Source organism: Apium graveolens, chromosome 4 (assembly GCF_009905375.1).
Source record: "Apium graveolens cultivar Ventura chromosome 4, ASM990537v1, whole genome shotgun sequence".
In the NCBI taxonomy this organism is placed as follows: Eukaryota; Viridiplantae; Streptophyta; class Magnoliopsida; order Apiales; family Apiaceae; genus Apium; species Apium graveolens.
The window spans coordinates 95,935,267-95,963,062 of record NC_133650.1 but is presented as its reverse complement, the minus strand read 5'-3'; the positions used below and the strand labels follow the sequence as shown (position 1 = coordinate 95,963,062).

At 34.3% G+C, this 27,796-nt stretch overlaps 3 protein-coding genes across 6 annotated transcripts; all 3 read left to right on the top strand.

The window, feature by feature from the left end:
* The first annotated feature begins 587 nt into the window (after positions 1-587).
* Positions 588-2,483, top strand: LOC141718455 (BAG family molecular chaperone regulator 8, chloroplastic). The gene is made up of 2 exons (XM_074520843.1): positions 588-1,268; positions 1,388-2,483. Exons 1-2 carry the CDS (start codon positions 723-725, stop codon positions 2,168-2,170), a joined length of 1,329 nt encoding a protein of 442 aa, XP_074376944.1. The 5' UTR covers positions 588-722; the 3' UTR covers positions 2,171-2,483.
* A 10,685-nt stretch (positions 2,484-13,168) lies between these two features.
* On the top strand, positions 13,169-19,252 carry LOC141718452 (putative galacturonosyltransferase 14). Of its 2 annotated transcripts, XM_074520840.1 has the most exons (7): positions 13,169-13,312; positions 13,448-13,835; positions 15,070-15,125; positions 15,253-15,408; positions 16,266-16,856; positions 17,212-17,514; positions 18,304-19,252. In XM_074520840.1, the coding sequence occupies exons 2-7, from the start codon at positions 13,622-13,624 to the stop codon at positions 18,583-18,585; spliced, it is 1,602 nt and encodes a 533-aa protein (XP_074376941.1). In that variant the 5' UTR covers positions 13,169-13,312; positions 13,448-13,621; the 3' UTR covers positions 18,586-19,252. The 2 variants fall into 2 exon arrangements, with proteins under 2 accessions (XP_074376941.1, XP_074376940.1); XM_074520839.1 differs by having other exon boundaries at positions 13,209-13,835.
* Positions 19,253-22,657: 3,405 nt separating this feature from the next.
* Positions 22,658-27,595, top strand: LOC141718450 (membrane-anchored ubiquitin-fold protein 2-like). Of its 3 annotated transcripts, none has more exons than XM_074520837.1 (5): positions 22,658-22,816; positions 23,473-23,767; positions 26,761-26,925; positions 27,033-27,128; positions 27,240-27,595. In XM_074520837.1, the coding sequence occupies exons 2-4, from the start codon at positions 23,635-23,637 to the stop codon at positions 27,086-27,088; spliced, it is 354 nt and encodes a 117-aa protein (XP_074376938.1). In that variant the 5' UTR covers positions 22,658-22,816; positions 23,473-23,634; the 3' UTR covers positions 27,089-27,128; positions 27,240-27,595. The 3 variants fall into 3 exon arrangements, with proteins under 3 accessions (XP_074376938.1, XP_074376936.1, XP_074376937.1); XM_074520835.1 differs by having other exon boundaries at positions 27,233-27,595; XM_074520836.1 differs by lacking the exon at positions 22,658-22,816 and adding an exon at positions 23,348-23,369 and having other exon boundaries at positions 27,233-27,595.
* Positions 27,596-27,796: the final 201 nt, after the last annotated feature.

Sequence of the window (27,796 nt, the reverse complement as noted above, 5' to 3'; positions counted from 1 at the left end):
TTTCAGAAACCGCACCGGCTCGGAACCGGACCGGCCCGAATCGGCTAATTCGTCAGTGAACTGTAACATGTGAACCGGCAAATTATTCGCGAATAATTCGTGAATTATAGTAGCACATATATTTGTTCATTACAGAAAAGGAATTATAGTTATTTGTTCGATCTGTATTCTAGTAGTCAGTAGAGTAGTAGTAGTCTAATAGTAGTATGTAAATCTGTGACTGTAATCATTACATGAAATTAAATTATAAAAAACCTTGTTACTTGCTTGCCAGTTGTCAACCATTCCACATTTCCACTACCAGTATGTACGAATTCAGTATTCACAAATTATTCGTTCAGTATTCGCCGGACCGTTATATTCATATTTCGCGTGCCGTTCACGGGTTCTTCTCCGAGTTAACCGGCTCGACCCGGCACAGACCGCCATCATTAACGGTCGTCCACGATTACACTGCGCCATGAACCGGACCGCCTATAATTCGGCCCGGTCCGGACCGACCGTTTGGCCACGATTACACTGCGCCATGAACCGGACCGCCTATAATTCGGCCCGGACCGACCGTTTGGCCAGTTCAAGTTGCCGGTACCAAAAAAAAGCGCACACACTTTCTTGTTTCTTCTGCTCTCAGTCTCATTCTCATCTCATTCCCCTTCACAACCCCCATTCCCCAATAATAATTTAGTTGCTTTCTGTTTCTACATTTCTCCTCTTCATCAAAAATGGCATCTCACTCTCAGTCTCACCACCACCAATGCCACCCATCAACCACCACCACAACCTGCTTCTGCTGCCACTGCTCCACCACTTCTCACCACCCATCACCACCAGAACAACAACCCCTCTTCATCCACTGCCAATCTCACATCTCCCAACAACCCCATCACTCTCACTACTCCCAATCACCCCTTCTTCAAAACCCTAAACCCCATTTTCAATCTCTCCGCCGCCACGACCATTTTCAAGAAAATCAAGAAATTAGCCACACTGTCATCTCTTCTCTGCTCCGCCGCATCTCCGCCCTTGAATCCTCTGTTCAGCGAACCTCTTCTTTCACTCTCCGTGATGCGGCGGCGCGTACTATACAAACCCACTTCAGAGCTTTCCTTGTTTATAGATCTCGCACTCTGAGACAGCTTAAAGATCTTGCTTTTATTAAATCTGCTCTTAATGCTCTTAAATTGAATCATTCCAATAATACTCGCTCTGATTCTCGAGCTCTTTCTCTTAAAGCTCTCAACTTGCTCAATAAACTCGAATTCATTCAGGTTATAAATATGTTTATACGCTTGTGCCCATGTATATCTATAGTTTTCTTTCAGTTTAAAGTGTTATTGTAGTTTGTATGATTTGTTAAAATAGGATCTGATTTGGATTAATTTTGCAGGGGAGTGATCCCATGATTCGGGATGCTAAAAGGTCTATTAACAAAGAATTAATCCGGTTTATGGATTATCTTGATGAGCTTTCTGTGAAAAGGCATCAGCTTTCCACCAGGGTTGTTAAGAATTTGAGGATTGGTGTGAGTGGTACTAAGTCGAGGGGTTTTAGTAGTGATCAGAGGGGGAGTAGTTCCGAAGCTAGGGGTCTGAGAGAGGATGGGGAGAGAGAATTACTTGAAAAATTGAGGAAGAGGGTGGAAAAAATGGAGGGTGCTAGGGCTTTCGAGGAAGATGAGGAACTAGACAATGTAGAGGATGAGAATTCTAGATTATATGTGAACGGAAAGCGGGGTGTTGAACGAGTTAGGAATGGGGTTTTGATGAAGAGGCAAGCTGGGGCTCCGTCTAAGGCAAAGAAAAGTGTCCGTTTTGCGGAGAATGGGAATGTGTATATGGTGTATAAGGGCAGTAATGGTCCAGTTTCATTTGTTGAATGTCATAGCAATGATGGAAGTGATTCAGTTGATGCTGAGGAAATGGGGAGAGAAATTGAAGAAATTGGGACTGGAGATGATGAGGAAGAAGATGAGGAGTCGCCTCAAATTAGTGATGACGATGATGGTAGAGAATCTAGAAGGAATGTGGTGGCTGAAAGCGATAATGAATCAAGTGGTCATGAACCTATTGAGAATGAAGATGGAAGCTTTGTGTTTTCTGCTCCATTGCCTGTGAAGATGGAACCTAGAGCTGATCTGATGAACAAGAAGTCGCTGAAAATAATAAATTGAGGGGAGGATTGGACAGGTTTGTCATATTAGGTGTTGTGTGTTATTGTGTTTTACATTGTTAGCATGCTGTTGTTTGGTGAATTTAGCTTTCTGGCTTTGCTGATGAGGAAGTTGTTAATGTTGCACCTGTTTAAGCTTTTGGTTATTTTGTCCAATGTTTGAACAAACAATTTGGTTGTCTGGGAAATGTTTATATTTTGATGGTGACCAATGACCATTAAAGCACGGGAAGTGATTCATACATAAATATGTATTAGTCACCTATTTAATGACCAGACTTGTAAACACTGTTAAGGATCATGTTGATTTGTTACTCCGCTATTGATACCTTCCTAGTACTTACCAGTATATCGATACGTCAGGGTATATGTCAGGATGTGGAAGGAGGCACAAATGCAGAAGGTTAAAACTATGCAATACACTTACAGAAGTGCTCCTGTAAGTTTAGATAGGTATGTGCAGAGTTAGGTTTAGGTAATTGCCAACAGTGATGTCTAATTCCAGGGAAGAGGGAAAAAATAGAACTAAACTATGATAAGATTAGGCCCATTTCCTACATTCCAACCGCATTTTCAACATTTGTGTGTGATGAATGCTACCTTGTTACTCTATTTTAAAATGGAAGATGCTTTAAGTTGGCCGATCAAAAGTGAAATCATCATTTCATACTCTTGCTCGTGCCCTTAGAGAGTCCCAAGAAAGAAAATTAAGATGGCTGATATTAGGAGAAAGCAAAACTGTTGAACGTCTGGCTACAGATCCTGGACTATTGATTACCATGTGAAATGATGGTGCATTTTTTTCACCTCCTTGCATATTATTTAACATCTCAGGAAGAGAAAGAAAGAGGGTGGGGTGGGGTGGGGTGGGGTGGGGGGTGGGGTGCCTCTATGGTTATTCTTCTTCATTTCTTCTGTCAAAACAAATAAATCTTACCACACTTTCCCAAGTAGTTTCTATTCCACATCATTTTCACACAAACATCAGTCACACTCTTTGAATCTCTGGATATGGTGCAATATATAAACTATGTCTTATGCCGAACTAGGAGCCACTAATTAATATCGGACTAGATACTTTTCTCCCACTTCTTATTTTCTCACTTGCATATGAGGCTTGTTGGGTTTGCGCCTTGAAAAACCACGTGATGGTGGGTCTAATATTGAAGCACTGTGAACGAACACCATATCTCTAATCCATCAATTTTGTACATTAATAAAAAAAGGGATAAAATCTGCACGAGAGCAAGTCTATGGATATATGTGATGTCTATACCGTCAAAGATTTGTCCCAGTATTTTGTTAGTTAGGTTTTTGGTGTTCATAGTGCTATAAATTTTGGATCCTTCACATGAGTTCTCACAGGTACAAAACCACTGGTCTCACATGTTTTATTCAGAGAAAACGAGTGGGGCGAAGAACTTGGAGAGAAAATAACAAGTGAGATGAACTTGGTGAAAGAATAACAAGTGGTTTTTTCCGAGAGAGTGAAATATTTTTGTAAAAATATGTAAAGTGTTTGAAAATGTGCGCCTTAGACTTAGACAAAAGTGTGGCAATATTTCCTCTCCCTGGGAAACAAATAAAAATTCTTTCAGTCTTGCACGCTTTTTAATATTTTTGAGATGAAGGCTAAAATACTTTTTGCTTTTCGAATCAGTATCTATTACTCTAAGAGAGATACAATAAGAACGCACAGGTCATATGTGGCTTGGTCACTGTGAAGGGCTCAATTTTTTTAGTTTTTTGCATACCGGGATGTGTTTTTTAGCCCAATCACCTAAAACCTGCTCTTGTGTTTTTTTCAAGAACACGTATATTCGCTATATACGTTATACTTACTAAATTATTAGAGACTGCACGAAATTTTTATAGTAAGTTATATGTATATAATTATTGGTGCCATTGGATGTGTTTCTTATAATAGCCTAGCAAAGAGTAGTAGTGCTTTTTACTGAAATGATATTGGAAGCTATAAGACCTAATTTGTGAGACCATCTGAAGGAGCTGAGAAGATATAGGGTCTCATTTGTGAGGCGATCTGAAGGATCTCTTTCTTGCTTCCATTCTAGTAAAGTACACGGCTACCTCATAAAGTAATTCTTTCTTACAAGAGCTAAAGTTGCAGTTGGTTTGGTTAACATATAGTTAAAGTGTGGAAATTTATATGATTATGAAGTTATGATCATTGAGGGGATCCTGATTTCCTCCACTGATAAGGATATAATTTTGTGGAGCATGATAATATATGGAATGTGCATGGCCACCAGAAGCTGGCTCTTACCCTTTTTAGTTAGATTTTTCAATCTGGTGTTGCATCAAATCAATTCTTCTTTACTTCTGCTCTGCCGGCGTTGGCCAACGTGGATTTGGTGGATGGTCCAATTTCTTTATATTCAAGCATTTTAGCAGAATTTTAAGGCTGATCAATACACTTGTATTGTTGATCTGTCTGTGCGTAATTACGAAATGTTATGAAGTAATCTATGATGCCTTTTCTGCATAACGATGCCAATCGAAGTGTGTTTCTGGGTTCACGTGTGATGCATGAAAATGTAGAACACGGGGAGAGGTGCAAGCAAAGTCCCAATTTAAGCTTGAGCCTGGGGAAATTGGGGATAATTAGAAGATTACTCTGCAGCTGGAGGGTGGAAGTCTCGGGTCGGAATTATGTAGAGAAAAAAATAAGCAAAAAGGAGACGGGCTTGATTTAGTTTCCTGATGCAGAAGGATTTTCCCTCGAGAAAGTCCTGCATCATACTCCTGCTTAATAAGTAATGACTAATGATCTGCTGAAACGGAAAGATACAAATTATAGAACGAATGGTTAGAGTTTTGATCGTTGCAGAAGTGTTTTTACCTCTTCTTAATGTGAATAATTACTACCTTTAAACAACACCTAATAATAATAGTTGCTATTTTCTTCATCGTAAACAAGAACTTCATTATAAACAATATTTTAACTAAAACAAAAATACATTCATTTCAATTTATGCAGATCATTTGACGGTTGTAGGTCAATGTACTGTAATCATTTGTCCGTTAAAAATTTCTGCTGATGAGTTTAATACAAATAGTAATGCTTGATGTGAACGCGGGGAGGAGGTTCCTATTTCCACACTTTATTTTTAGTTTCTTCTAGGTTTTACCTAATCGCAGAAACTTCCGACCGACTGAAACCAGCCTATGGACCGGCGTCGAAACAGGGTAAACATGGTTTAGTTATAACTTTCAATGTAAACAGTGACTGCATTTCTGGGACTGTCACTGTATCTTCCATCTGATGAAACGAAGAAAATAAAATGTAGTAATATGTAATTTTCTACATTAAACTCAAGTCGGTCCATGTGAATTTCTCCGTGGTGGGACTGCTTATAATTTGCCTCGAAAATAATAATAATAATAATTTGCAGAAATATTCCCTTAAATGGTCCTTGCTGATACAAACCATGTGCAATATGTTCTGTTAAATGTGAGTTATGCTCCTCGCAAAAGCTCCACATTATGGTATCCTCCTGTGTTGTGTGTGTGTGTGAGAGAGAGAGAGAGAAAAGCAAATAATTGAAGAGAGCAACACTTTTTATTTCCAAAGAACGAGGAGATGAGGTAGCAGTCCTAACTTGTTTATGTGCGAATTGCCAATTAACTAAACTGATTCTGGATTACAGCTTATACAACCCCCTGGTCAGAACTCAGAACATCATCAAGTTAAACTTGTCAAATGCATGGTGTAAGACAGTAAGACTGCCTTTCCGTCAAGCTTTATTATTAGTTGGTTCTATATCGTCCGTGAGCTTAACCCGTGGGGAATTCAAAACAGTTTTTTTAATGGGGGAACTATAAATATCTTATATCATGCTCACTACGTTCCTCCTATTTATTTACACTTTCCATTTTAGAATGTCTATTCCAATATTTTACATTTCAAAATTTTCCAAATATAGTAAACTTTTTATAATTTTTAAAATAACTATATTCACTACTTCTCTCCACTATACTCACTTTATACATATAACATTAATCAGTCCCACTACTTTACTAATTTTTATAACTTTTTATCATTACTTTATTATTTTTTATAAACTCCGTGCCCCACCCAAATATAAATATTTGGGAGGTACGGAGGGAGTAGTTTTTAGTAGGGCTGTACAGTTAATTCGCTCGATTAAACAAATCGCTCGCAATCGCACCGCTCTTTGTGAATAAACGTAAAATGCGGATCGAATACGAATTGAAATTACAGTAACCCGCATATTCGTGTATTGACTGCGGATTTGATTTTTAAATAATCGCAAAAGTCGAACCGCAATTGCAAACCACTAAATATATATTATATAATACTCCCTCCGTCCCTTTCAATTGTTTACATTTTTCAGAGAGTGTCCGACACGCATTTTAAGGTGCATATAAAATATAGTTCTGTAATTTTTTTTTACAATTTTATTTTTCTGAATAAAAATTAAAACATTCAACTTTTATTCAGAAAAAAGAAAATTGTAAAAATAAGTTACATAACTATACTTTTTATGCACCTTAAAATGCGTGCCGGACACTTCGTTAGAAATATAAACAATTGGAAGAGACTGATATACTCCCTTCGTCCCTCCCAAATGTTTACATTTGGGTCGGGCACGGAGTTTAAGAAAAATGATAAAGTAGTGGAGAAAAGTTGAAAAAATGAGTAAAGTAGTGGGACCGATTAATATTATATATATAAAGTGGATATAGTGGAGGGAAGTAGTGGATGTAATTATTTTAAAAATTATAAAAAAAATTACTATTTTTGGAAAAATTTTGAAATATAAACAATTGGAAGGAACATCCAAAAAAGGAAAGTGTAAACAAACGGGAGGGATAGAGAGAGTAATATATATCATCAAACGCAAAAATAACCATATATAAAAATTAACGGATAAAGAGTTTGGGGTTTTGGGATATAATATATATCATCAAACACAGAAACAACCATGTATAATTTGCATTAACTATTTGTACTCTTCTGGTATATTTTATTTTTATAAATTTCTAAAATTTGATAAGTATAATTATAATGGGTTATTTTTATTTGTCATTTATTATACAAGTTGATAGATCACAAGTCGATCAGTACCAACCGCAACCACACGGTTGAAAATGTCGCGATTAACTGCAACCGCAAATACGAATGAGGTTGGAAATTTAAGAAATCCGCTGTATGTGGTTTGATATGCGATTTTGACCTTTTAACCGCATCAAAATTAACCGCGTACACCCCTAATTTTTAACATAGATTATTGCAAAAATACAAACCCTGTAGAAGCATTTATTTATTTTTAATGGGAGCACTTCGACATAATATTGGTATTTATTAATAAAATTATTTAAAAAATTTCTCATAAGTCAGGCGTCTCTGTTGGCCTCTCCTTGGATCTCCTAGAGCTTAACGAATAACGATAGTTAAGCATCTACTTTTTGTTGGTTGGATTACGGATTTGAACATGATTGTTTCATTTTGTTGTTGTAGTAAATGAAAATTAAACTTGGTGGTACCTTTTCTCCTGACATGGCTACCCTAAGGTTCCTTTTAAGAAAGTGCAGTCTCACATTCAAATAGTACTCTGTAATCTGTATGTTTAACATGCAGGTACATTTGTTGCAAGAACTTTAGCTTGAATGGCAGGCTCAACTCGGTCCTCGTTTTTATGTCGCAGGCATGAGTGCATGCCTAGTCAAGGCAAAACATGTTGTCGATGCCGTCTAGGATAACATCAAATTAAACGACAATTTATAGGTAAAAAACTTCTTACATTTGCCAAATTAAAAGTTTCATCGTGCCCGGGCTCCCCTTAATTGATTAAAAGGGGATAACTATCCTCTTGGTTATCGGTTCAAATTTCATGGGGAAGAAAAATTTATGATTATATTTTCTGAGTTAGAGTGTGTCATTTAAATACGGTTTATTTTGGTTCACGTGATTTGCAGACTATTATGTGAGTACATGAAATTTATCAAGTGCGCACTCGAACGGTAGTGACTACGGATATCCTATGATAAAAAAAAGTTTCATTATGTACAAGTTTAAATATTATATTTGCCCCAAATTTTATATACGTAAAAAATTATGCTCGTACATGATATAATATACATATATTTCTAACTTATCATATTACATGACAATATTACCGTGTAATACAAAATATGATATTATATAAAAATCATGATATCACAGTATTTAGTGCAGAATAATATGGGTGCCCTTCCACAGCCACAGGTGATTCTAATAACCACCCGCTGCATTGTTACATTGCAGAAGCATAGTAGCGTTGCTTCAATGCGGGTTACGCATTGTTATATTGCGGGAGCACACCAGTTTTGACTCAATGCGGCTTGCGCAATGCTTCATTGCTGGAAACAATTTAGTTTTATTTTTAAATAATTGTAAAATAATAGATAATAAATATATAAATAATTTTAATTGATGTTTAAATTGCTAATTTATTTATTGTTTGGTTTTTATATATATATTTTGTATTTATATATTTCTGTTAATTTCATAATATCAAAAACCTAATTCCAAAAGCAGCGGGCGATTTCAGGTGAATTCGAGCGATTTCAACATCTACTCCGGCGATTCAGCTACTTAGGTATGATTCTCATCATCTACACACACGTATACATACACGTATACATACACATAGTTATATACTGCCGCAATGACCCATTGTTGCCCCATATGGTGAGATTGTTATAATAATTGCGTGATTCAGATTGTTTGGAGTTATATTTATGTGTTTTTCTAGTGATATGTTATAATTCAATTTACTCGATGAAGTTTTGAGATTAGGATATGCTTTTACTGGTGGTTTGTGCTACCTCCTATGGTGCTGCAAGAGTGTTGTGTATGGCTGTATGATTTATAACTTATTGTTCTCATTGTTTCAATTATGTAATGTTTAATTTTCAGGTCTGGGTATTATGCTATGATCTTAAGAATGCCAAGTATAAAAGATGCAGAATACAAAATTGTAACCTAGCTGATATAATTCGAATTATTTGGATTACGTTGTTGTGAATTTGGTTAGTAGTAATTTGACTCGTGTGTGCTAATTAATGGTTCGAAATGTACTAGTAATTGTTTGGCATAGTAAGTTGATATATGTTATTGTGATTAGACAGTGGATGGAATGTTTGTTGATTGATTGATTGGTTGTGGCTAGCTTATAAACGAATGAGTCATGCCGATTTTTCGGTATGACTTAAAATAGAAAATAACGGTTCTATAAATGTTTCGTGTTTAAGTTGGGATTATATAGTATTTTTTATTGTGCACTTTGCAGTTACTATGGAGAATGAGTGTGGGCCTATTGTTGGATCACTCCTGACGATGCAGGATGATCATATTAGTACTGCCATATGGGCGGGAGGTGTGCGGGATAAGCTGGATGTACGGCAGTGCACAGCTAATCATCAACAGTGGATACTTTCGGATCCCCGACGTAAGTTGCTGAGCCAATGAGGTTTCTCGGCTTTCACGAACAATCGTTCAGTTCCTCAAAACGATATTCGTTTGATAACGACCTTAGTGGAAAGGTACTAATTTGTAATCAATTTTCTCATTTATTTGAATCGTCACTGGCAATGTTTGTGATGTTTGTGTATGAATGCAATTGCAGGTGGAGGCCAGAGACTAACACCTTTCACTTTCCATTTGGTGAGTTGACCATCACCCTCGAGGATGTATACATGATTACGGGCCTCCCTGTTAAGGGTCGTCCAATTACTCATAGGGAGTTTGACGCTCCGAAGGCGTATTGGATGAGGGAATGGCAGGATGCAAGATTGGATGAGGTGGGGCGTAAAGATATGTATAGGGACGGGGTCAAGCTTTACAAATGAAGGGAACGATATGCGGAGCTACCAGAGGGGGGCTAGAAGAGGATCTTGTGGTTTACACACGAACTTATCTTTTATACATCATTGGGGGCATATTGTTTCCTTCATCGAGTCGATATACCGTGCATCTGAGGTATTTACTTGTATTTGTTGCATTTCAGTTTTTAAATTTTAGTTTATAGCATCTTAGTCCTTCACTTGTCCTTTTTTGTTGATTTTGCATATGAAGCTCTGTATTCTCATTTATTTTCAATTTGACACTATAATTCTTGTATTCTCATTTATTATCATGCCCTTATTTTGCCCTGTATTCTTACTTACTCTGTATTTCCTTTGTCGCAGGTACTTACAGCTCATCCAGGATTCACCTCGGATTAAATCGTATGCATGGGGAGCTGCTGTATTGAGCTATTTGTTTAGAGGTTTGACCAAGGTTGCTCATAAGAATGCAACATCACTTAATGGATGCACGATGCTGCTGATGTTGTGGGCACACGAGAGGTTGTTACCTGGTGCTCCTAAGATTGCACCTGGGGTGGAGCTTGTTTGGCCGAGGGCTTTGGCATGGGCTGAGCCGAACCCTGATCGGAGGGAGAACCCTCACCACCATACAGGTACTGTTCTTTTTTGCATATTTACTATTTGAACTCTCCTTCGAATAAACATTTGCATGCTTTTGAACTATCCAATTTCATATGTTCCCTTATTGTTTTGCTTATAGGTCAGTACCGAGGGGATTTTGACCGATTTGAGATGAGTTGGTTGACATGGGAGCCTTATCGGTTATTCTTTGATGTGGTGGACTATTTTGAGGAGCAGTATGATGTCGACCTGATGGATGCTTCGTATATGAGTCTCGGTCGTATTCCACTTATTTGTTTCGAGATTGTCGAGTATGTCATGTTGGACAGAGTCTTAAGACAGTTCGGTATGCTGCAACATATTCCAGATGATCCTATTGATATGTCTGCTCTGCGGAGGGACAGGTTATCTCGTTGGCAGATGGACCAGGTTATCTTGAGACAGGTTATGTCTGCTCTTCGGAAGACGACACGATCAATAAACAATCATAACATTGATACATTTCAGTTATCATCTGCGTTTTTTTATTTTTTTCATTAAAACTAATATTTTAATTATTTTTCCGATTATATATCTAATTAAATTTTAAATTCTTAACTCATTATACAATTGATAATATAAATGGGAAGTAGTAATAAAATTAGTAAATATAGAAGAAACAAGTTGTTGTTCAAATTAGTTATATACTTTTTAACTCCGTTATTATCGGAAACAAATTAAATCATTAAAATATAATTTTTTGTTATTTAAGAAATTAAATAGCTGCTTCATTGTTTCATTGCGCTGTTGCAATGAAACAATGCGAAAATATTGTTGCATCGAATCAATGTGCCAGTATCTAGGCTACAATGAAACATTACGGGAGATATGCGGAAGGTGGTTACTACAACCACCTGGGGTTGTGGACCAAAACCCTAATATAAATAGTGTAATGTTTAAATTTAAATATTCTAAATATAATACAACCCATATTTGAATATGAAGGAGTCCAAAGATTTTCTTTAGCATAGTATTTAAAAAAGTAATGGTACAAATGATTTATGAAAATATTTGGGCAGCTGCCTAAAAATTACGCTACATAATTAAGTAGATCTGTGGTATTAATTGGAGGATTTGAATATTAAAAATTGTTGATGATGCAATCAATTCTGGGATCCAAACTGAGAGGGAAAGATGGCCAGCTAACAAATCCTGCAAGACACTCAATTGCATCTGGTTCGTCTCATGCCCATTTTTAATAAGTCACATTTTCCTTGTTCTGTTAAATGGTTATTGCAGTCTTTCAAATAAACTATTTGTACACTGTTACTTTTTTAATTTTTGTAATTAGAAAAGTAATACTTGTACATCAGCTTGGATAAATAATTCTAGGCTGATTTAGACCACGTAACTGATTTTTATTGACCAATTACTAGACCCTAGTTAAATGACATGATATCACTCATACCGACTGAGTGATTTGAATCGTAAACAAATTAACAAGCAGAAGCAGTTTTAAAATTTCCGAATTTTTAGTTAAATTTTAATTAATTTTTTAAAACAATACCGATTTCATTTTTGAAATCTGATTAATATTTATAAATTATTTTTGAATTAAATGTTAGGATAAACATATTAAATATTATTAAAATATTTAAATATATCCAATTTTTGATTCAATTAATCACTCCAATAAATCTCAGATTTACTGATTAATCTCTAATTTGTACCTAAACTGATTAGTACGATTATCGATTTTTACAAGCATGAACTAAAGTATTCATTCAAACTCACATTCTTAAATTTATTTATTTTCGTAAGCCAACAGATAATGACATGAGATAATATGATATGTATTTATCCAGTCATTTTAAATAAAAGACTATGTAATAGTTTATATATAGTTTAGATTGTATAATTTAAATTACTGTTTAAATTGTATTTTTGTAAATAAACTCATGTAAAGAAAATATATCCTAAAAAATGCAAAGCTAATGATTTCAAGTCAAAATCTTTTGAAATCTGGACAAAGGCGCACGGAGTTTTAATCTTATTATTTTTAAAAAATTAATTTGTTTTCCATTTGTATTTGATTCTTAGGGGAATCTGGAGTACTTAACATTATTCTAAATTAAAACAGAAGAAAACATTCCGTATATAAAAAAAATTCAAATCTGTGTGTAATTTGTCAATAAATAAGTACCACGGAACTTGGCGATGATTTTATTAAAAGTTTGGTATTAATTGAAAGAATTTGTAGTATGTAGAGAGGAAGAGGCTAAAAATAACAAATCTAATCTCATCCTCAAGTTTGAAACTAAAAAAAAACAAGGTCCACAACTTTAGTTTCCTAAAATCAAGGTCAAACCACTAGTCTCTCCTCTCTCTCAGTCTCTCTCAATCTCTCTCCTCTCTCAGCTCAATTTCCTTTTCTCCTTTTGTTTCATCTTCTCTCTCTAGGCAATCAACACGGCTTTGACCCCCCTAATTACACATACATTTTTTATTATTACCTAGTAATAAAATTACAATCCTAGCTGTAATTCATGATTTAATAAATCAAAAATAAAAATAGGAAAAGCAGATCGTCCAATGAGATTGAGCCATTTTTGCAAATAAGGAGAAAAACAAAAACACACAAAAAATAAGAGAGAAGAAATACCACCTCTCTCTCTGCATTCAATCTCTCTAGAGAGAAAAAGGACAGAAGGTACCTCTGATTCATATTTGAATTCACCTACACACACACACAATTGCTTCAGCTTCCCCGTGTATATACACAATACAAACCCTAGATTCGTGAATACAAATTACAATATTATTTATTTATACATATGCTGCTCAGATGCATTGGTGTTTAATAATAAAAACTCGTCGGTGGAGCTGTTGCGAAAACAATAATTACAAGGGGATTGAATCAGGATCGTTGAATAGCGGTGGCGGATCTGATGGTGAGCAAGAGGAGTATTGAAAAAGGGGAATTGAATAAGAAATTAGGGTTTGAGGAGGAGAGGGAGAGATGCAGCTGCACTTATCACCTAGTATGAGAAGTATAACAATATCGAGCACCAATGGATTTATTGACTTGATGAAGATCAAGGTCGCAGCTCGTCATATCTCTTATCGTACTCTCTTTCATACTATTCTCATTCTAGCTTTTCTTTTGCCTTTTGTCTTCATTCTTACTGCTCTCGTCACGCTTGAAGGCAGCGTCAATAAGTGCTCCTCTTTCGGTTAGTCTCGACTTCTCTCCATATTTCCTTCATTTTTTTGATTTTTTTTTTTGTGATTTGTTCTGTTTGTTGTTATGTGTATATCTGGATTGGTTTGAGATTTATAATTGTGTCTGGATCTTAGTTTGATTTAGCAATGCAATGTTGAATTCCTATTGTTTTTTTGTCACTGTTGGTGATTTGTTGCCTGATTGTTTCTTTTTCCGGCATCTGATTTTGAGCTTCGTTGTGTTGTTTGATGGATCTGAAGATGTTTAGTTCTGGTATTTACTTTGATCTATTTGTGTTTGCTTCGGTTTGCTTTCGATTCGAATATTTAGATGTACTAGGTGTTATAGTTCTGTTTTACTAATTGATTAGTTCTATCTTCTTTTAACATGATTAGTGATTGAAAGTCGAAGCTGATTTTAATGCTTGTAATTCTCATATTAATAAAGCGGCATAGTAGTGAATTCATAATAAAGCGGCATAGTAGTGAATTCTCATTTTTATGATTTCAGTTCTCATACAGTATTTTATTAAGTAGTACTAGATTCTCTACCCCGTCCCTCTCTTTTTAATGGGTTGCATAAAGTATTGAATGATAATGGGTAAATGCTGTCAGTAATATCATTATAAGTTTGCATTATATGTTTTAAGTTATTTGTTTGAGTTTGCATGATTCCATGTTTTGAGTTTCATCCCATTTTCTGCTCACCAAAGGTTCCTTTCTTCTTCAAGACTCATGCCGCCGACCTGTTATCATTATTTCTATCTCCCATAAGTCTAATAAAAAAATCTTGTTAAATGTACCTTTCATCAATAACTTAGAATAATAACAGTTGCCCACTTTTAGTTAGGGGGTATAGTTTAACACTTAGCGATTTATCCAATAACTGCTCCAGCAGTTCGTCCCCTACATTGAATGGACTTGGGTAAAAAGTATACTGAATGTATATCAATTCAGTTTTTTTATTATATATTTGTTTTCAAATGTGTTACGTTTTTTAAAAATATTTGTACAAAATTTGTTTTCTGGGTGTCATTTCGTAAGCCCCTGTATGTAATGTTTGGAGCTTTAGCCTTGTACCCTTCCCACGAACTCCATTGACCGCAAGATTGAGGGTTCAAACTCTTTCCTGCCATTATTGATGCCCATGTTCCTTATTAATTTTTTTACTTCTTTTTCGTGAGTTAACATGTCTATATTGACCATACAATTGATATCTCCCAACCTCTTTTGTCCAATTTTCAGATTGCTTAGGCAGGCGGTTGGGACCAAGACTTCTTGGCAGGGTTGATGATTCTGGGGTAAATGATCTTTCACCTCCATTATAATATACATGTTACTCTCTACTCGTCACACTTGTAGTCTTGCCCTAAAAAATCATTCTGCACATTTATATAAAACTAAATTTGAATTACTATGTGGCTGCAGAAGTTGGTTAGAGACTTCTACAAGATTCTAAATCAGGTGAACTCTGAAGCAGTCCCAAATGACTTGAAGCTTCCCCATACATTTAGTCAACTTGTTTCTGAAATGAAAAGCAAAAAATACAATGCAAAGGAGTTTGCTATGATTTTGAAGGGAATGGTAAGTTTCATGTTTTTAATATATATATACACACACACCTGTCTTACATTCTGGTATATCTTTGTTGTAAATCTTTCCGGTGAAGAGTTGTATGTAATATGAGCTATCAAGATTCAGTGTCAGGCAAAAACTAAGTGTTGAAAAGAAACCATTTTACTAAAGATACTTTAAAAAAATTATATATATAAGAGGAACTAGTGCAATAGGCTCCATGCGGCGGAAATAATGTAGTGTAGCTATTGGTGCAAGGTCTAGTTGTGTTAGTGTAGTTCTCTGTTTCTCTACCTCTCCATTCTTATATAAATATTTCATAATAGACATTATTGAGATTTCTATGTCTAGTCCCAGTAATATTTCTTGTATCAAATTCAGTAGAAATCTTGTGTTGTGATCGTGAGACTATAGTTAATTGTGTGAACACCCTTATGCACACACAGTGGTCCAAGTAGAGAACTGAAGCAAAGTGATTATTTATTTGCCTAAAGAGTAACTATATGAAACTTATGTTGGAGGCTTTTGGTAAAGCAAGAATTTACTTCTATTTATCAGATTTAATTTATTTATTGATGTAGCTATATTTGTTACAATACAACTTATAATTTGTTGGCCTTATTCTAGCCCATAGCTTTTGTGGTCACATATAGTTGTCACTATGTTTTTTCTGTCAAATTAATTTGTGAAGTGCAAAGTATTGCTTTGAGTGGCCTAGTCATCCTCTTATGATCGTGTTGAGATTCATCCACAGTATATAAATCTGAGTAGTGTCAACAGAGAAAATATGTGTTTAACTGTTTATTACAATGCAGATCGACTTATTTTGCAATTGCATCAATAGCTAATTGAACTTTTCTTTGTAGATGGAGAGAGCTGAAAAGGAGACTAGAATCTCAAAGTTTGCTGAACTAACAAACAAACACTTTGCCGCTAGTGCTGTTCCCAAAGGAATTCATTGCCTATCTCTCCGCTTGACTGATGAGTACTCTTCAAATGCTCATGCACGCAGGCAGTTACCGTCGCCCGAATTACTTCCTGTCCTTTCTGACAATTCCTATCATCACTTCGTCTTGTCAACTGATAACATTCTGGCTGCTTCGGTTGTGGTCGCTTCTGCTGTCAAGTCATCTCTGAAGCCTGAAAAGATTGTATTCCATGTCATTACTGACAAGAAAACTTATGCGGGAATGCACTCATGGTTTGCATTGAATCCCGTATTCCCAGCAATTGTTGAGGTTAAAGGTGTTCATCAGTTTGAATGGTTAACTAGGGAGAATGTACCAGTTCTCGAAGCTGTGGAAAGCCATTTTGGAATTCGGAATTACTACCACGGGAATCATGTTGCAGGGGCCAATCTCAGTGAAACTACTCCAAGAACATTTGCATCCAAGTTACAGGCCAGAAGCCCAAAATACATTTCACTGCTTAATCATCTTCGCATATATTTGCCGGAGGTAACCAGTTGTGTGTCAAACCACCTGTTTCTCTCTCTTAAGTACTAAAAATCTTAGAACACTTTCATGAATCAATTTAAGCTTTGTTTTGAGCCAAAGCTTGATGGGTATTGATTGGGGCATCCCTTTTAGCCATGAATTAGTTTTTGAGTAAATAAGGAAATCTTAGTAATGAATAGAGAAACAAGGGGTTCAGTGCAATTAACTTCACATGTATAGCTTATAATAACTGATTACATAGTTAGCTTCTGATGTGTTGCATTAACAGTCTGGCTTACTATTGATAATTCTGTTTCTTAAGTTGTCTTTATTCTTCCTGTTCACCAGTGCTTATATATTTCCCCACCTGGTGCAGCTCTTCCCTAACCTTGAAAAGGTGGTTTTTTTGGATGATGATGTTGTAATACAGCGTGATTTGTCTCCCCTCTGGGAAGTTGACCTTGGTGGAAAGGTCAATGGAGCTGTTGAAACTTGTAAAGGTGAGGATGAGTGGGTAATGTCTAAGCGGTTAAAGAATTATTTTAACTTCTCTCATCCGCTCATATCAAATAACTTGAATCCTGATGAATGTGCGTGGGCTTATGGAATGAATATATTTGACTTACGTGCATGGAGAAAGACTGATATAAGAGACAAATACCACACTTGGCTGAAGGAGGTAAACACAAACATACTCACATGCATTAATAATTCTGAACTCTTGTTAATTATTCCTCATTCTGGTTTTTGTGTAAAGCATTAATGCAGAGTAAACAGTTACTTTCAATTAGATGGATAAATTTATATGTTACGACATTACATTTCTATGCACGACCATATCTTACTATATCATGCATGCTTCTGCTTGGTATCTGTCCTTCATTTAAAGCAAATGCAGGGTCTAGAAATAAGAATCATTTACTCCCACTGTCACAAATTGCTTGTCCACTTTGACTTTTAAGTATTTTAAGATGCATTGAACACACAGCTACATAATTTTTTTTTGTAAATTAAAGGTTAATATTTAAACATTTATTTACAAAATAAAATTTAAATAATAATAATCGGGACTATGTGTCCAATGCACCTTAATATACTTGCAAAAGTCTAAGTGGACAAGTAATGTGTGGCAAAGGGAGTATTTCTTTTAAAATTGAAATTAACCGCGTGTCTTGAGCTCTACAACAAAAAGATGATGAATCCTGTATTTTTTGTATTGTTTTTTCCAAAGGAGCATATGTATTTTCTTAATGTTAGTGAAATGAGATAACCCTTCTGAATTTGACACAGTAGTTTCAGAGATGTGCATCCTCTTAGTGGTGTGGCGGCTTAAAAGTTGAGATTGATGTGTGTATATGTATGAGCAATCTTTGTTTAAATCCTGTCCACTTTATTTATACCTATCATATCTTTGTGATCAAAGAGTGGAATTTACTAGGTAACACTATTTCTCATCCTTATTTTGCAGAATCTAAAATCGAATCTTACAATGTGGAAGCTTGGAACTCTTCCTCCTGCTCTAATAGCATTTAAAGGTCATGTCCACCCTATAGATCCCTCATGGCACATGCTGGGTCTGGGGTATCAGAACAAGACTAATATCGACAGTATACAAAAGGCTGCAGTAATCCACTACAATGGCCAGGCAAAACCTTGGCTAGAAATAGGTTTTGACCATTTAAGACCTTTCTGGACAAAGCACATCAACTACTCAAATGATTTTATCAGGAATTGCCACATAATGGAGTAGTACTAAAATTAATTGAAGGGTGTTCGGACAAGAGAGTACAGTTGAAAGCATATGGAGTTTCGTAAAGTTTTTATTTGCAGCTAGAGAATACTGTCAATATTCAGTTGAGATGAGGTACAGATAATTGGTAGTTGGCCAGAAGCATCCGATCAAGATTTTGGTTTGCTGCTGACCCCTCAATTTTGGAAGAAGAAGACCTGCATCATTAGCACGGAGGACAATTCATTCTTTCAGTCTGTAACATAAAAGTCTGCCTACCTATTTTTCAATTAGGGAGAGGACACTCCTTTGAGTCTTCCAGAGGTAGGTTTCTCCCCATATCTTAGAGCATATAATGAAATAATTTTTGGTTACACGGGCACACATTGGTTATCGGAAAAAGAAAGATAGGATGCAGATTGCCCCAGGTATAGCCTCAGAATGAAGTTCTCGGTGCATTTTTGGTTTTCTTTTCTTGTCACACCATGAATTCGCCCCTCTATATTATTTTATATCATTATTGTTGAATTTAGGTGGTAGCAAATGGGAGTACTTCATTACATGTCCCATTTAGTTGCGGAACATTGTTAGGGTATATGTACATCTTGTTTACAATTTACGAGAAACATTGGAAATTTGTAGAAAATTCTTTTTCCCAATATTGACAATATCTGAGTTTTACCATTTATGTTCTTGGAAGTTCTTGACTGTGATTTTATTCTTTTACCGCCCTTCCGCTCAAGATGCACCATGAGTCGATGATACATATGTTTCTGCTATTACCATCGCGATGAGCTAGATTAGGGGGTTATACACAAAATCGTTGACTGTATTATCAAATGTGAATCAACTTTCTTATGGATAAATCAGAACGTGTAATCTAAGATCTTAATGGATAAATAGTTAATATCTGTATTATCACTGACAATACATTTATTTGTGGTGCAGAACGTGTAGTCTAAGTTCTTCATGGATAAATACTTATCCAAATTACTGATCCACAAAGTAACTATAAGCATGTGATAAACATTATAATTTCGTTTTAATAAAATATAATTTCGAATTCAAGTTTGCTGTTTACCTTGGTTGTTATTCTTGCCAAGCGGCATTTACAAAGATAGATATTTGTTGTCAAGAAATTTAAAACTTCATTATCAACTAATGTTGCCCTTTCCTTGGAATTTCCTCCTTCGGTAATGTCAACATGGCATCCATTGGTTCTTGTGCTTGGAATCTATGAAGGTGGCAATTAAGATTTATATCGGTGTGGGGTTTGATAACAAGTAGATTGTACTTGTAAGATGACAATCGGTTGGTCTTTAACTTCAGCGTTTGTGAAATCACTAATGCTCTATTATTCCCTGTATATACGGAATAAGATGTCAAATGTCACAGTTGGGGGAGAATGATTTTTAATATTATTTTAAAAAAATACGGTCCCAAGTATTATTTTAAAACGGGGTATCATTTTCCACTTATATACATAAACTACAAATTTAAGTGCATGTTTCGTTTTCAAATACCTCTTACCGACCTAAAACTCAGTTTCACGTTTCGTTTTTCCTTTTCTTTTTCTTTTTATTTTTTTAAAAAATCAAAACATAACTCCAAATTATGTTTTGAATAATACTTGTCTAAACATAATTCAAAATTTATAAAGAATACAGATATTTAAAATGCGTGTTCCTTTTTTAATTTAGTATGAATAAGTAACGTGAAAATGTGTATTCACTTAAAGTGAAAATACATGTGTGTTCTTTACAAATTTTGAAAAAAATGAATGCGGATCAAATGCGTATTTAATAGATATTTAGGACATTATATCACGTGCACCTGCATTTTGAGCGTGTAACATGTAAAAATATGTATTTTAATTGAGAAAATACCTAAAAAAGACCATTTTTAAATTTCAAATATCCAAAATGACATTTTATGCAAAATTTCGCCCTAAATACCTAAAACTAAAACTACTTATTTTGGGCATAAGAAATGATCAAGATAATTTCAAAATCTTAAAACTAGCTGCATATTCTTCATTATTATTTCGGTCATTTTGAGCATATGACATTCAAAAAATGGATATTTTAATTGAAAAAATGCCCAAAATACGTTATTTTTAAGATTCAAGTGTCCAAAAGGGTGAAAAACCAAAATACCCACCATTTGAGGAAAAATGTCCAAAATGTCAATTGGCGGTACTGTACGCCCAAAATACCTGCTGAATACGCATGTGAGGGATGCATATTCATTATTTCAATTTTTTATAAAGATTACGCATATGGCACATGCGAATTCACTTTTTGTATTTTAGTGAGTACGCATGTTGCACATGCGTGTTCTTCTTAAATCAAAAAGTGAATACGCATGTGGAATATGCGTACTCTTTATTAAAATTTGAAAGGTTGAAGACGCATCCCTGAAATGCGTATTTTGTGGGTATTTTAGGCAGTTCGCGCGCATCTGGGCATTTTGGGCAGTTGAATATGAAAAGTGGTATATTTTAGGTATTTTTTCTGTCGAAAATGTCATTTATGTGAAATTCTCCCTAAATACTTAAAACTAAAACTAATTTTATTGGGCATAGGAAATGATCGAGATAACTTTGGACTCTTAAAACTAGTTGCTCTCAAATTTTGATTAATTATCTTTTAATATATATATGATGGACCTCAACGTACACAAAAAGTACCAGCAATCAAAAATTTCAACTTCTACGATAATAATTCTCAATTTCCAGAATAATAATCGTTAGTGTGCATGATAATTGTTTGAGTGTGATTGTGGACAAAAAAAACCCTTATTATTTTTACTTATTGACCTTGGATTTGTTTCCTAATTTCATTCTTGTCTTTTCCCATTCATAATTCTTTGTTACAAATTCTGAAAATCGAAATTATTCGATTGATGTACTAATTAATAATTTATTGGGCTATTTTTTAAAAGGTCGGGTAATTTATACGATTTGTCGGTAATCAGTTAAATCAGAATATTTTTTAACTAATTTTTGAGCGATATATCAGTAATTTTTAAAAAATCATCTGATTTCTATAACCATGTTAAAGAGTAATAACTCTGTAAATTAGTAAATTTTTTTATTATAATTTAAGAAATGTATATTTATTATGTAAAATATTCTAACAGTGATAATTGATAATAAAAAAACAGTTTCAACTAATTCCTCATAAATTTAATTTTTCTGACAAAAGCTTATATACTATTCAAATTTATAAAACGAAAAATATTTAATCACTAAAATATTGACACAAGAAAAAACTTATTAATTTGACTAGTTTATATATATACTTTTACATCTATGTTCTTATTGACTATACAAATAGCTAAAAGGCTTGGTTTTGCAAATATTTAACATATCATTGTATGTTTTTGAAGAATTCTTATATAATCTATATATTATAAATTGCTGGATAACCCTTTCCTAGGGTTTGGTATCCATATTTTGGTTCGGATATAATTTTTAACTTTAATATGACCCAATTGACTATCCATTTTTAGGTTTGGTATCCATATTAGATTTATAAAAGATCCATATATTTATTATGACCCATTTTAATTATAGAAACTTTGCAATACAATTTTAAATATGAATTATGTTATTTATGCTAAATTTTAATACAAATTTGAACTAAACTTTAAATTTTGACAGATGTATTTATAGAAATAATTTCATAAATATATAACATAAAAATAACTTATGTAACGAAAGTAGTTCCTAAATAAATTTATCATAATATGCAGATGCAGTACACTTATTATATAGATAACCTAATCTTTCAGAATTATATTATTCAATTTTAATTATAAATTTATTTATTTATTTTATTAAATAATTTTTAAAATACCCGTGTGCAAAGCGCGAGCTATAAACTAGTGATATACAATACAACGTATAATATTTTAAGTTAAATTTTATTTACATAAATTTTGAGTCAAAAATGGCTGGGCCTGACATAAAAATCACAAATGATAATAATGACGAAATTTCAAAGCATTCCTAGGTGGGCCTACCATGCACAAAATGATACAAGTAATAAATGGCAGTTCACAAACATTTGACTATGACTTCCTCACTCTCTTTTGGTCTTTGCCATTATTATTATTGAGGTAATTTCTCTTCCAGAGGAGTATATACTTACATATACATACATAAGTTTATCCTACTGACTTCTTTGGTCTCTTCTCCCTTTCCTTCTTCCTCAATTTTGTGCAAAAAGAGACCCACCCAGATCACCGAGTAAGTTTTATTTACTTGCACCCTTTTTAGTATTGAAAATCTTGATATTTGATTGATTTATTAGACACCCATGTTCCATGTTATGTATGTATGTATGTATATAAAGATGGACATATGACATATATTCCCCTTTTTCTGATTGATTTTGAGGTGACCCAACTCAAGTTCAAGTTCAAGTCTTGATCTTTTTTCTTTTGTTAATTAATTACACACACACAGGTCAAGTCGAATTCTTGACCTTCTCACAAGGGGACAAGAGCTCAACCGCGCTTTATTGGCCAAGTCTTGATCTTTGCTTGTTCTTGATTTTCTTTTTACTATTTTAAAGAAAGATATTATTCAAAAATTTAATTTTAAGGCTTTTGCAAGATATTTGGTAGTGATATATTTTGGTGGAATTAGCTGTCAGATCCTACTTCTGTATACTTTGTTTTCTTCCATTCTTTTTTATCCACTAGAGAATCAATATAAAGTGGTGGGGTTGCAAAACTGGTTCTATTTAACTTGTTTTTATTGTTCTTTCTACCTGTAGAAACAACTTGATCATATCTTGGTATTTCCTCCTTTTTAATAAATGTTCTGTTTCCTGCTTTACAATCTGTAAGTTTTTTTTATTGGAAACAACTCATTGGCTGTTGTTTTGTAACTATGTACAGATTGTAAGACTTCAGCATAGGGGATGATATGATTCTGAATTCAGTTTGTAGACCCTAAAGTTGAAAATCATTTTGTTTTGGTGTTTCGGAGGAAGAGGCTTAACTTAAGTGAAGATTTGACTACGAGTTTCGTGTAGGGATAGTTTGTAAAGTGAGTTAGAGATGTCTGGAGTTCAGGATCAGCTTGAGATTAAGTTCAGATTGATAGATGGCACGGATATTGGTCCCAAGAGTTTTCCTGTTGCTGCAAGTGTTGCAAACTTGAAGGAGAGCATCCTTGCTCAATGGCCAAAAGGTAACCTCAGTTTACTTTTTTTTTAGACAGCTTATAGTCTGTTTATGTGTAGAGAAATTAGATACAGGTAGCAACTCTTTAAACAAATTCTACAGAATGGTTTTGTTGCCTTTTCACATTTAGTGATATTAGTTCCAGTGGCGTTAGTTAATTGTTTATGATATGTTTATTCCGGAACTTGGGAGCATGGCTCATGTATGTAAGACATAATAGTTATGCTGAGCAAAAGATAATTACATATGTATAATGTTAAAAATGCATCACTTTTTCATATATAGGTAATTATAAAAATCATGATTGCAGGATGTTAATATCATTATTGATAAAACTAACAATCTACATCTACTAGTCATGTTATTACTCGTTAGTGGTGGTGTGTTGTATTCTACTTACCCTCGACAAGAATCACTTCTGAATATTGTATTCCTATGTGTTTCACTGAGTTTCAAACAAAATACTAGAACATTAGATCGGTTATTACTTGAGACTGCAGAGCGTGACATCACTCTGATAAAATGTGGCTAAAGTTTGACTTATTTGCAGTTACTATTTTATCCATCATTTTAGGTGCTAAGCAGTAAGCAGTTAATATTGTTTTAGATTCTAGATTGAAGGATATGCTCAGTAACATTATTTAGGGTAACATTATTTGCCACTGCCATTGTTAAATTGTTACTACCCCCTTTTCATGTTCATTTTTTTAGATGTAATCAAAATGGCTCCTGACCCTCTGCTACCATGATAAAATTGTAGAAGGGAGTTTGTCCTAGCCCAGAAATTCGTCCTTACCTAATAAAGAAAGCAATATAGCAACAAGTGGCATCTTTGGCTACTGAGTCTACCTAATTAAAAAAGCTACATAGCAACAAGTAGCATGCTTGGCTACTGAATCTACCTAATTAAAAAACTACATAGTAACAACTAACAAGTTGCATGCTTGATACCGAATCTTTTATGAAGTCATATAGATTTCAAATAGTAAGGCTAATCCTACGAAGCAACGATAAATCTTTTGGAGTGTAATTACAGGAATATGGAAGTTCTTGAAATAACCCTGATTGGTGCACCAAGAGTTAAACTGTGTACTGGGGTCATCATGCTTATGTGATGTCACGATCTCTCACATATAGAGAGAGATCAGACAAAGTAACTTTCTACCCACCTAATTAGAGGAGGAAAGATTTAATCTGTATATTGATTCATGTATTCTCATTTGCCTTACACGGTTTATGCGAGAGGTTCATACAGCAACTCAATATGCTGACGTGGTGCACCAGTTGCATTATATAGTTTTTCATGCAGCAAAGATTGGTACCAATAAACTAGTTATTATATTCAATTAAACATTACATAAAATAACTTATTTAGGTGGACATACGACCTAGTTTAACCTATTTTTTTATGCCACTAAGCACATTACTTATCATGGCTAATCTCTTGGCATTCGTCATATTTTTCTCATTCAATTTTTATCATGTATTGATATTACGAATCATATCGGGACTTGACTTTAATTGTGCATATTCAAGCACAATACAATCAAAGCAGAATTGCTTCCTTATACTAATCCCAACCTAAGAAGAGTAACTAGAAATCACTCATGCTTATGAGCACTGGTGGTGAGTTGAGATGATTCGGTGAAAGTTGGGATATTAGACAGCGCCTTGATTTAGTTGGTCATTTGTAAATTATCTCTTTTTTAATAACGATACTAAACCATATCAATGCTAGATTATATATGAATTGCCCCTTACAATTGTTTGTATTTTGGATACTTAAAATATTGGTTCATAAGATTTTACTTCATGAGCTAACGCTACAGTTCCTTTTTCTTCACTAGAAAACTGGTTGCTAAAGGCTACGCGGTGCTTGAGATTTTTTTGCTTTTGTTTATCTTATCCTTGTCCCTTGACACTGCTTTAGGATTAGGAGTTATTGAAGGAAGCTAGGGCTGTACACAGCGCAGGTGTGATGGGATCAATATTTATGTATCACTTAATGAAGGAATTCCGATTATATTTTAACAAATTGTGAGGAAAGCAAAGGAGAGGAATAAAAAGGAAGACGAAGAAATCAGAAGACAGAAGCAGGAAAACATATTGAAAGTCGTAAGAAACAAATACCGGGATTGTTCGCTAGACGTTGACTAATTGACTCGATTATGCAAAAAGTCGGGTCAAAAATTGTTTTTTCTTTGTAAAAATCTGTTTAATCGGTCAAAAATTGGCCTAATTGATACAATTAGTAAAAAAATTTAAAAAGATTATGAAAAGATTTAAGGGTAGAAACTTGAGTAAAAAATAAGAAAAAAAAAATTCTCTAATATATAAAATACTACTTTAGACGTTGGAATTACAAGCTCTCGTAGTTTTTCCACTCAAATTGACCCCTAATTCAAAAGTGGAGCTTGGATTATTTTTATTCCAGTGTTACAATATTTGTAAATATATGATAATTATATAGAAATAACAAAAATTTATATAGAAATAACAAAAATTATAAAATAAATATATATTGAAAACAATTCTAAGCAGGCACTAACTTTTGTTTAATTGAGTATTCTACTGTTAGGAAGAGCTGCACTTTTCCCAATCAGGCTTTTTCCTAGCATTACATCCTCAGGCCTCAACTATTCTAATTATTAGTTGTTTGTTATATTATACTGCTCAAAGAACTTGCATTTGAGAAGTTATGTTGCAGTATAGTATATCAGTCATGCCAGAAATGCAAGTCTTCGACATTTTTCTTCAAATTGTTGTGTGAATAAAATAATTTTTCATGGAACATAACTATTCACTATTCTGCTGAATTCTCCTAAGTGGATTGGAGTTTTGAGTAATTAGAAAATTAAATGACTGTTGCAATGATTTTCTTGCTAGGTAGCAGATGATGCTTCTCTTGTGTTAAAGACAGTAATCTTGTAATAGCTTTTTCTGATGTCACAGAGACTCAAGAGTTTGTGTTTACTCATCAAGACTTATCATTTTTTTCAGAAAGGGAAAATGGTCCAAGAACGGTGAAAGATGTCAAGTTAATTAGTGCTGGAAGAATATTGGAGAACAACAGAACAGTAGGAGAATGCAGGAGCCCTTTAGGTGATATTCCAGGCGGAGTTACTACCATGCATGTTGTTGTCCAACCACCGGCTCCGGACAAAGGTACGTAAAGTATATTTTTATATTTGACATGATTTTGGAAATTTCACATTCAATCTGGTTGGTTGAGTCGTGTGATTAAATCAAAGTGTCGTTTTCTTGTGAAACAGAAAAGAAAGTGCCAAGTGATCCGAAGCAAAACAAGTGTGTTTGTGTTATACTGTAATAAGGAGCAGTAACTAGGGTTGCAAGCTCATTGCATGCAGGTCATTTTGTCCTCTTAGCTCTCGTTATAGCTGTCATATTAGAAACAGCTAATATTCAAATGCAGTTATTTCTTTCTACAATTTTTTAACATATTCCCTTCCAGGTTGCAGGTAAAAAAAAAGATGGATAGAAAAAGCTGGTGAAATGTTATGGAGTGACATTGGTTAGGCGAACATTTATCAGAAATTTCGTCAACGTCAGCATAGTTGTTTCCAGATCAAAGTTGTTTGTTTATTGTGTGATTAATCGTTTCTTACATTTGAATTTGCTTTTGAAGGGCTGTGAATTTCAGTTGAAAATTTGTGACAGCACAGAAAGAAGTATCAGTTTATACTTTAAAGTTTTATGTCTATATGTATGCTAAAAAGATTGATTTAAACTAGTGGAGAAATTAAGTACCAGAAACCTCCTCGGTTATAGCTTGTAATTTTCTGACCTATCACCAATTTAGCGACTTTTTATTACCCGTAGAATGGGGTACAAGTCAAGTAAAGCCTAGCCAAGGGATTTTTCTTTTGAATGCACAAAGCTAAGGATTTAAAATGAGATATGGTATTGTTACAGATATCACAACACGAGTCAATTGGCTCGAGCAATATATCAAACACAATGCAGACATAGAATTCATATATAAGACATGACACAAAAGATTAGGCCATTTATCCCT